An 11,177-nucleotide genomic window follows, 5' to 3' on the forward strand; every position below is an offset into this window, starting at 1 on the left:
CTCAAAAGGATATAACAGAGATTCATTAAAATGTGCATAGATCCCTCATTAGAAAATTGAAACTTGGTGTGTTAATCACTGTTCTTTCATGAAATTAAATTAATGCAATGTTTTAAAAGTAGAGCACATGTTGATCATTAAGACAGCTGATCAGTGAGCTAATCAGTCATGACTGATTGGTTGTTCCTACAAAGCATCAGAGCTTTAAATAGAGGACAGGATTGAATCTACTATTGTTTGGTGTGGTTGTGTGAGGTAAGCATCTTGTCAGGTAATGTTAAATGATATGTACAAAATGTTTGAATCTACACAGGGGTCAAAAGTTTTATGTAAATGAAAAAAAGCCCTTAGACTATTGTCATTCTCTGTTAGACTACTCTTTAATTCAGGAATGCTTTGTTCTCTGTAGGGCCACAGCCTTTTAACCCACCTGAACCAGCTAATGGAGTTATTTAGGCTTCTTTGAAAAGTGCATGGTGTGTTTGTGTGGGCACGTTTTTGTGACCCATTAGGACACAACTTTTGTATAATGACATGATTATGACACGTGTAACAAGGGAAGGGTGTCTTATGAGGACATCAACCATGTCCACATTTTTCAAAATGCCTATAAACCATACAGAACTCTTCTTATTTTCTTTTTAAGTAAAAATGCACAAAGTTTTCTGCTCTGGTTAGGTGTAGGGTGATAGAATATACCATTTCTACAGTACATAAACCATTGTGCCTATGGGATATACCCACTTCACAAAAACGCTCGTGTGTTTGAGCAGGGATGGCTCCAAACTCTACAGGGTTGTGGCACTTTGGGGTTTAAGTTTGCTATCTTTACTTTTGTTGCTTGTGAGCACATCTTGGATTCTTTTGTCAAACAATCCATGTTTGTATGCAGTTTACTGCTTTTTGAATAGTATGCATTGTTTGATGCCTTATTTGTAATCTAGTTGTCATGTTAAAATCTTTATTTTGTTCAGTGTACTAAAGTGTTTTTTTCTTTAAGCAGTGTTTTTCCACGTGAAAAATGGCAATGTCAAAGCGACCATGCTTCGAGGTTGAGGGATACCTCCACCAAGTGTCCCCTGTACTAGAGTCTGTAAAGGCCAAATATTTTACAGCATTACTGCAGGAGTGTGACCGCAACACTCGTGTGGTGGTGTTTGATATACAGCACCACAATATGTTTGAGTGTGTGGAGAAAGACAGGCAAGTGACAATTCTTTTCAGTTTCTCGTTAAAACTGAATGGAAAGAATAAATGATATGTTGGGATTAATACATTTAAAAAAGTATGCATTTAGCAGACTTCTCCAACGCAACTTACAGTGCATTCAGGGTAATTTTTTTTTTTTTTTTTTTTTTTTTTTTTTTTTTTTTAACCCAACATGTTACCTTGGAATCAAACCCACAACCTTGTGCTGTTAACGCAATGTTCTACCACTTGAGCCACAGGAACACTAGTACATACTAATACATGCTGTTTTAAGACCGCAGCATGTCATTCTTGCTCCCAGTAGAGTGTGTGTGTATGTATTGGCTGTAACTAATGGATACCTGTTCTTCAGCAGCATAGCAGTTCTAATTGGTCAAGAACTAACATTTACATTGTCACATTCTTTGACATGACAGCCTTTTAAAGTGTTACTGTAGAATTTATTCATCCATAATGGTTGTCAAGTGAAAATGCAACTTGTTGTGTTTTTTTTTTTTTTTTTTTTTTTTTTTTTTACTTCCAGGAGTCCTGTAAAACTAACTGGGATCACATTGAAGCCATCACTGCAACATTCAGGAAAAGACGATATAATCGTCAACAGCTACAGCAAGATTTCAATCACCCGACAGTTGTCCTTTGCCTTTGATGATGGTCTGAGAGCCACTACTGAAACCAGAACCCTACTGGAAATTGCCAGAGATGTCAGAGAGTATCAGAGGGTAAATTACCCTTTTTTTTGCTGAAAAGTTTAAAGTTTGCCGATGTTAGTTAAGTAGGGGATATGAGGTTTATCCCTAAATTTACTGAGGTCTGTGTTAAGGAATGAGCATTTGAAACCGTTTTAATTGTCACAGGTGACCATCCAAGTCAAGATCCTCTCTCTCTGCTTTGAGAAGGAGACCCTAACTCGAAGTAACAAGAAAGTAATGAGGAAGACGTATCAAGTGGCTGACAAAACCTCAAGCATGGCTTTAAGTGTGTGGGGAGATTGCCTGGTTGAAGTTGGAAAGTGGTATGAATTGCAGAACGTGTCAGTCCGGCAGTTTGACACGAAGCCATGCATTTCGACCACTTTACAGACCGCGATCAAGGTTCTTCCCGACTTGGGTACCTGCTTTCAGACCAATGAACACACCATCACCACCATTGAGGGAGACATAGTTGACACCGAAATCAAGATCAGTCACTTGTGTCCAAAACTGCACAAGATGGATTCAGTAAACCCAACAACTCTAATGAATCGTTGCATTAAATGTGATGCATTCTGTAAGACAACAAAAATTAAGTCCAATTTAAATGGCCATGTTTCCATTGAATTAAATGGAGTTCACAAGAAGATCCTCATGGATGATGGTCAACTCCGCGAGGTCTTAAATTTGCCTGAAAAATGCAGAGATTCATCCGATGACCTGGCAACCAGAGTCCTAAGCCATGACCGTCTAAGGGTCCAAATGATGGGCCGTGTACTTGTGAAGGCAGAATTTGTTGACATTCATGAAAGTACTGCTGCCTACCCTGGTCCAAGTACTGCTGCCTACCCTGGTCCAAGTACTGCTGCCTACCCTGGTCCAAGTCCTGCTGCCTTCCTTGGTCAAAGTAGCGAAGCATCCCCTGGTCCAAATGCAACCATGGAAAAAAATGTGTCCGATGCGGAATCGGAAGGACTTGATTTTCTTTTTTCTGAAGAAAAATAATTTAAGTTGTCTTTCAGGGATGTTTTTTTGTTGTTGTTTTTAAAGGGGAGCTGTTGAGTTGTTTCTCTATGCTTTTTAATTTTCTTCTACCCCCCCCTTTTTTTATGAACATGATATATACTTTAAATACTGCTTTAATAAAGCCTGTTTGAGTTCCCTTTCCTAAGTTTGAGTTCTCGTGACTGAAGTTCACAATCACTTGTTTAACTTAAATGTAGGTTTGAATTTTTTTTTTCTTTTAAATAAAGCGCATCTTTAACCATTGCACTTAGATTAAGCAAAAAAATGGTACAGCTATCAATACTTATGCTGTGATGCATTCAGAGACTCTGGGTTCTTTTTTTTTTTTTTTTTTTTTTGGTAAATTAACGTTGGTGGCTTGTTAGCTGAACTCCATGTTTATTTGGAGTAAATGTGCCATACAAGTTTTTTTATTACCTTGGGCTGGATGTGGGAGTAATATTATTGAAGGCTCTTAAATCCAATTATTGATCCTGCTATACAGTATAACTAAAAAAAAAAGTGAAATACAGAAGGTGTTCTATTGTTGTTAGATATGATATAGATGATGCTAGTGCTGATAAGGCATTTGAACTTTTTTTCTTTCTTTATATGCTATGGAGTAAATGGTTCCAGAGGTCAGAGGCAGCCAAAGAATACAGAATGACAATGGCCACATCAGGCCCTAAAATGTGGAATTCACATACAGCACAGTCACTATAATGAAGATCTGTTTTAATATAAAAAGGAACACAGAGCAAGCACTGACTTGCATGCTAAGCAAGGATATTCATTAAGTGTAGTGCAGAGCAAGTACAGCAGAAAGGGAAGCACATTAAAAAACAGTTAATTTCAGAAGAAGAGATCACATGAGAATGACCATTACTGATTCAAGACACACAGACATTCCAACATCTGGAACAGAAGCAACACAAACCTCCCTAGATTCGAACCCACAACCTCACGATTTCAGAACCAGCGCATTAGCCAAGTGTGCCACATTAGTTGACACACTTTTGACAACCCACAGAACAAAGGTTTAGTTGTGACAATGATCTCTCACAAGCCCGAAGTAGCATTTTAGCCAGATTAGCATGCTACGCTAAAAATGCTAACGTTGCTCAAAGTTAAACAGATTGCTCAAGAGACCCATTAGAGTGAATAGAAACGTGTAAGCATGTTAGCTAATTAGCATGCTAAGCTAATTAGCATAAATCAACAAACACAGGCACAGTCAACTTTGGAGCTGTACATGTTGGGAATGGGAGTGAATATCAAAAATCTGTTCAGTCATTTCTGTCAGGCCCGGTCTGAAGTTCATCTGATAAAATTTTGAACAAAATTGAACAAGATTTCAGGGAGGAGTAGCGAAAAAACTGTATTTAAATCCATTCAATATGGCGGACAGACGCCATATTGGAAAATGAAAATTGAGACATCATCAGATTCGGCATAACCAAAGGAATAAAATGACATAAAAATATCAAAAATCGATCAACATTTACAGTAGTTATAAGGGGTTTTGCAAGAATCGTTATATCTCTTGAACACTAGGTGGCGCTGTCTTCTAACTTCCGGGGTCCCTCAGGCACATGTTGTTGATGATGCCTATCGATTTTTGTGAAGATATGTACAATAGATCAAAAGATATAGCAATTTATGACAAAATTCAAAATGGCGGACGGGTGGTCCTGGTGGTCTCGACAAAATTGACATCCACAGATCCGGAATGATCTAAAGAATCCATAGACATCAAGAAAATAATTTTCTGATGAATTGTTCAGAAGTTATAAGCAAAAAAGTGCATTTTTGGTATCTCAACACCCATAGGTGGCGCTGTTCCCAAATTTGGCATGGACCCCCAGATCATGGTGTAGATGAAGTGTACCAAGTTTGGTATCGATTGATCAAAGTTTGGCCGAGATACAGCATCTCAACCGATTTTAGGTCAACCTCAGTAAGTTCACAGCATCATAACTTTTTTTTTCACTAGTGTTCAAAAAATTCTGTTCAGTCATTTCTGTGCGGCTCAGTCCAAAGAACATCTGAGCCAAATTTCAGAAGAATTGGACCAATTTTGAAGGAGGAGTAGTGTTTAGACTGAATACTGTACTTTTCAAAATGGCCGCTACTGTAATGGGCGGAGTCTTAATGTAAGGTGTGGAATGGAATCTCCATGAAGAGACAAAATAGATGTACTAAGTTTTATTTTCATAGAATTAGTGGTTCAAGAGTTATTAACGTTTGAATGTTGAATTTTTGAACTGGTGGTGGCGCTGTAGAGTTGGTCCTAGAGACCCCAAAGTTGGTCAGATCACTAATAATGACCAGTTCTACAAGTGTGCCAAATTTCATCATTTTCCCATGTTTCCTTCATAGGGCTGCCATAGACTCCCATTGGAGAAGAAGAAGAATAATAATAATAATAATAAAGAAAACGTACAGATACAATAGGGGCTACAGCCCTCTGGGCTTGGCCCCTAATAATAAAACATACAGATACAATAGGGGCTACAGCCCTCTGGGCTTGGCCCCTAATAAAACGTACAGATACAATAGGGGCTACAGCCCTCTGGGCTTGGCCCCTAAATATAGCTGCAAGCAGCGATACCGGGGCCAAGCCCTGAAGGGCTGTAGCCAGAGCAACGAGCGGGACGAAGCAAAACGGCCGAAACGGTACGCACGTCAGGACAACCGATCGGTTCAGAAGTAGAGAAGTTTGAAATTGAACAGAACTTTAGATGAGAAAGACCAAAAACACATTTTTGATTCAAGGCAAACACACTCAGGAAATGCAAAGGCTTGGACAGAATCAACATTAACTGCCCTTGATCCAAACCCATATACACAGAAACAACATTAACTGCCCTGGATTCGAACCCATGACCTCAGAAGCTCAGAACCAGCATCTTAACATACTGCACCACTGAGTCTTTACACATCCAGTGAGCTGCAGAAGAAAGGTTAAGGTGTGAGGATGAGGTCACTAAAGAAATTTGCCTAGCAATTTAAGGTAGTTTAGTCAATCCTGGCAAAATTTACATCCATAGATTCGGCATGACCCGAGGAATAGAAAGACACCAAGATCATGATTTTCCAACTAATTGTTCAAAAGCTATAAGCAGAAATGTGAATTTTTGGTATCTCACGACCCATAGGTGGCGCTGTTTCCAACTTTGGGATATATTCTCAGTCCATAATGTTGATGAAGTGTAGCGAGTTTTGTGGCGATTGATCAAAGTATGGCCGAGATATAGCCTCTCATTCAATTTCGATTCAACACTATTAACTTCAGAGCATCATAACTCTTTTTTTGACCAGTAGGTCGAAAAATTCTGTTCAGTCATTTCTGTGCGGCTCGGTCCAAAGATCGTCTGAGGAAATTTTGAGAAGAATTGGGCCACATTTGAAGGAGGAGTAGCGAATAAACGGAATACTGTTCTTTTCATAATGCGGGTTACTGTAATGGCAGGAATTTTAATGTAAACTATTCAATGTGATCAGCGTAAAGAGAGGAATCAGGTGTACTAAGTTTTATCTTGATAGAAGAAGTTGTTCAAAAGTTATAAGGAAAAAGGTGCATTTATGCTATCTCATGACCCATAGGTGGCGCTGTACCCGAATTCGGCATGAACCCTCAGATCATGGTGTTGATGAAGTGTATCAAGTTTGGTTTCGATTGATCAATGTTTGGCCGAGGTACAGCCTCTTAACCGATTTTGGGTCGACCTCGTTATGTTCACAATTGAATAACTTTTGAACAAAGACGAATATCAAAAATCTGTTCAGTCATTTCTGTGCGGCTCGGTCCGAAGATCGTCTGTGGCAAATTTCAGAAAAATCAAACCACTTTTGAAGGAGGAGTAGCGTTTAAACGGAAACACTTAATTAGCTTAATAGCAATTACTGTAATGGGTGGAGACTTAATGTAAGGTATAGAGTGTAATCTCCATGAAGAGAGTAATCATGTGTACTAAGTCGTATCTGGATAGACCAAAGGGTTCAGGAGTTATTAAAGTTTAAAAACTGAATTTTTGAACTGGTGGTGGCGCTGTAGAGTTGGTCTTAGAGACCCCAAAGTTGGTCAGATCACTATTGGTGACCATCTCTAGAAGTGTGCCAAATTTCATCATTTTCCCATGTTCCCTTCATAGGGCTAGCATAGTGATCGATTGTTTTTGCTCGAAAATTCTACCAAAAACAATCGCTAATATAGCTGCAAGCAGCGATACCGGGGCCAAGCCCTGAAGGGCTGTAGCCAGAGCAACGAGCGGGACGAAGCAAAACGGCCAAAACGGAACTTCCATCGGACCGACGTTACCCACCCCGGATTCGATCCCACGACCTCTCGTGTTTGGGACGAGTGCCTTAGCAGAATGCGCCACATTAGTTGACACACTGTTTGCATGGCACAGAAGAGAGGTTAAGGTGTGAGAATTAACTCTGAAAAGCCCGAAGCAGCATTTTAGCCAGATTAGCATGCTACGCTAAAAAATGCTAACGTTGCTCAAAGTTAACCAGATAGCTCAGGAGACCCATTAGAGTCAATAGAAACGTGTTAGCATTTTAGCTAATTAGCATGCTAAGCTAATTAGCATAAATCAACCAGCACAGGCACGGTCAACTTCAGAGCTGTACACGTCGGGAACGGGAGTGAATATCAAAAATCTGTTCAGTCATTTCTGTCAGGCCCGGTCTGAAGTTCATCTGATAAAATTTTGAACAAAATTGAACAAGATTTCAGGGAGGAATAGCGAAAAAACTGTATTTCATTCCATTCAATATGGCGGACAGACGCCATGTTGGAAAATGACAGTTGAGACATCATCAGATTCGGCATAACCAAAGGAATAAAATGACATAAAAATATCAAAAATCGATCAACATTTACAGTAGTTATAAGGGGTTTTGCAAGAATCGTTATATCTCTTGAACACTAGGTGGCGCTGTCTTCTAACTTCCGGGGTACCTCAGGCACATGTTGTTGATGATGCCTATCGATTTTTGTGAAGATATGTACAATAGATCAAAAGATATAGCAATTTATGACAAAATTCAAAATGGCGGACGGGTGGTCCTGGTGGTCTCGACAAAATTGACATCCACAGATCCGGAATGATCTAAAGAATCCATAGACATCAAGATCATAATTTTCTGATGAAATGTTTAGAAGTTATAAGCAAAAAAGTGCATTTTTGGTATCTATACACCCATAGGTGGCGCTGTTCCCAAATTTGGCGTGGACCCCCAGATCATGGTGTAGATGAAGTGTACCAAGTTTGGTATCGATTGATCAAAGTTTGGCCGAGATACAGCATCTCAACCGATTTTAGGTCAGCCTCATTAAGTTCACAATTGAATAACTTTTGAACAAAGACGAAAATCAAAATTCTGTTCAGTCATTTCTGTGCGGCTCAGTCCAAAGAACATCTGAGCCAAATTTCAGAAGAATTGGACCAATTTTGAAGGAGGAGTAGTGTTTAGACTGAATACTGTACTTTTCAAAATGGCCGCTACTGTAATGGGCGGAGTCTTAATGTAAGATATGGAATGGAATCTCCATGAAGAGACAAAATAGATGTACTAAGTTTTATTTTCATAGAATAAGTGGTTCAAGAGTTATTAACGTTTGAATGTTGAATTTTTGGACTGGTGGTGGCGCTATAGAGTTTGGCCTAGAGACCCCAAAGTTGGTCAGATCACTAATAATGACCAGTTCTACAGGTGTGCCAAATTTCATCATTTTCCCATGTTCCCTTCATAGGGCTGCCATAGACCCAATGGGACGAAAAGAAGAAGAATAATAATAATAATAATAATAAAACATACAGATACAATAGGGGCTACAGCCCTCTGGGCTTGGCCCCTAATTAAAGCTGCAAGCAGCCTTTCTGGGGCCAAGCCCTTATTGCTCTTTGGCTTTTAAGGTTTTTTCAAGCAACTTTTTCAGCACTTTTTACAGAACAGATAGATTCAGAATTACAGATAAGGTGAAATCAGAAGGTCTGATGAGAACGAACGCAGAATGAAGTTACAAAAACACACTTATTTTTGATCCCATTTTAAGAAACTTTAGTACAGCTCTTACCCATGTAATAAAGGAATTGAAATGACAACTTTACACCCAATTTTAAACTTTTCCCATACAGGTTTCGAACCCTCAACTGGAATGGTTCAGGATTCATGATATGGGGTCTAGCAACTTGCGCCACTCAGAGGACATTAAGGACTTAAAAAGTAGAGGCTTCAGCGAAAGAATAAGTACACAAAATCATGTTAACTAAAAATCTAAATGGCGGACACATGGTTCATTCAGAATGTGTGAGAAAACAGGTTTCCAATTAAATGGGAAGGAGTAATGTGAGTATTATCTAGGTAATAATCCAAGTGACAATTCACAGCTTTATAAATGTTGAGAGAAAGAGTCAAATATCTATTTATCTGGGTTATAGGTAAGTCAGAATGTATCAGTACTGAAGGTTAATAGTTCAGTGCTTATAGTAGTAAATATTTTTTATTGTAACAGTTAAAAGTTCATTGTACTGCTGAAACAATTGAATTAACAAGACAATGTATCTAGAATGTGGAAATCACAGTCTTTGGGTCAACTGCACGTCACTTACAACAGTAACATGTGGTTGGCCAACACATTGCGGTTCCTGAGTTCTTGGTTGGGAACAAAAAAAAAAAATAGAATCTTGTTTAACCATTTTTGTGCAGCTCATTTATAATTTGACTTAAATTACACACTAGATGTTTAGACCAGTAATGGAAATTTTATAGGGGACTAAAATTAAAGTCCAGGTCATACAAAAAGAGGATTAGTTAGAGTTTCAAAACAAAAAATTAAAGCAATATAAATGGAAGTACAGGTACAAAAAGAGAGGACAAAAGCTAGTGTTGTATTGCATTTATTTAGAAGGAAATACATTTGGGTGAAAAAAGGAACAATCAAAAGTAAAATACTGATAAAGAAAGCATCTTGTATAGTTGCAAAACTTAAACATTTATTCAAGTAGAAGAAAGCTTCACAATTAAATCATATTTTTACAGCAACGTATATTTCCATTACAAATTTTAGCAACTAGATATGGGGGGGAAAATAAACATTTTAACCATTGAAAAGTAAACCCCTATAGTATTTTTTTTTTACAAGAAAATACAAGTTATACAGGTTGTATAAATTTATCACAAGTCTATGTATCACACTTTGTTTTTTTACATGAATGTTTGGTTTCGGTTACAGGTCTTTTTTGTGGCATGAAAAGTGCAGCAGGTTCTTGTGACGATTCGGTTTCTACAATTTGAAGAAACTGTTCATCGTTTGAATGTTTGGTTTCTTTTACTGCAGTTTTTTGCGGGATAAAAAGTGCAGCAGGTTCTGGTGACAATTGAGTTTCTTCAATGTGAAGAAGCTCCTCATCAGTATCGTCGTTGGGTGTTTCTTGCATTTGTAGAACCTGCATGTTTTGTGTAAATGTTACTGTTAAACTTTTCATGGCCAGGAACATCTGTTCGATGTCCTGTGCATCGGTTTTGCCCAGGTCAAGTAGTGGTGTTAAAAATCTCTTCAAAATGGAATTTGACATGGTTAAAGAGAGCTCAGTTTTGTTCTCTTTAAATTCCAAAATGCCACCAAGTTTTGTGACGTAAGCGGTGCCACTCCTTAACATTTTGCACTTTGTGCAGCGGTGGAAAGCACATTGTGGAGCAAAATCTTGTTGAAGAGTAGCACACTTCGGGCAGTGTTTACTGATATTAATTTGCACACCTTGTAAAGCAGAGGTGATGTTTTTGTGAGGAGAAATCTCATCCTCAGACATTTGATGAAGTGGTCCAGTAGAAATTTGAATTTTTAAAGGTGTAATTGTTGTGTGTCTGGTTGATTGTAAGAAGGTTTTTTGTTGATACCTTTTTGTCATCAGGTTCGTAAAGTTATATGAATTTCCTTGATAGACCTCAGTAATGAAGTTGTCCCATAAGGCAATTTGAATTCCTCCGGTTTCATCAGTTATCCAACAGTTCATTACCTCTGCTTCAGTATTGTTAAAAAACACATTTTTAACAGACTCGATCTTTGTTACTTTGGCTTTTAGTGTGGGGATCTGTACACAGAGTGCAAGAGTGAAAATCAACAGTCATGCAATTTGTTTTCAATGTACTTCAAGTTTTAGTTTGTATGGAAAAATGTTGTGCAACTTACATGATGCTGTGCATCTAGGGTTTTCATTTCGGCAATGGTGGAGGGGTGTGGTTGCTTTGGGGGTTTATGGG

The 11,177-nt window shown here is 38.4% G+C and overlaps 1 protein-coding gene across 1 annotated transcript; it reads left to right on the forward strand.

Annotated features, from left to right (window-relative positions):
* Window positions 1-1,383: 1,383 nt before the first annotated feature.
* On the forward strand, window positions 1,384-3,050 carry LOC127952023 (uncharacterized). The gene is made up of 2 exons (XM_052550252.1): window positions 1,384-1,928; window positions 2,064-3,050. Exons 1-2 carry the CDS (start codon window positions 1,680-1,682, stop codon window positions 2,901-2,903), a joined length of 1,089 nt encoding a protein of 362 aa, XP_052406212.1. The 5' UTR covers window positions 1,384-1,679; the 3' UTR covers window positions 2,904-3,050.
* The last annotated feature ends 8,127 nt before the right edge of the window (window positions 3,051-11,177 follow it).

The sequence above is a fragment of the Carassius gibelio genome, chromosome B3 (assembly GCF_023724105.1).
Source record: "Carassius gibelio isolate Cgi1373 ecotype wild population from Czech Republic chromosome B3, carGib1.2-hapl.c, whole genome shotgun sequence".
Taxonomy (NCBI): Eukaryota; Metazoa; Chordata; class Actinopteri; order Cypriniformes; family Cyprinidae; genus Carassius; species Carassius gibelio.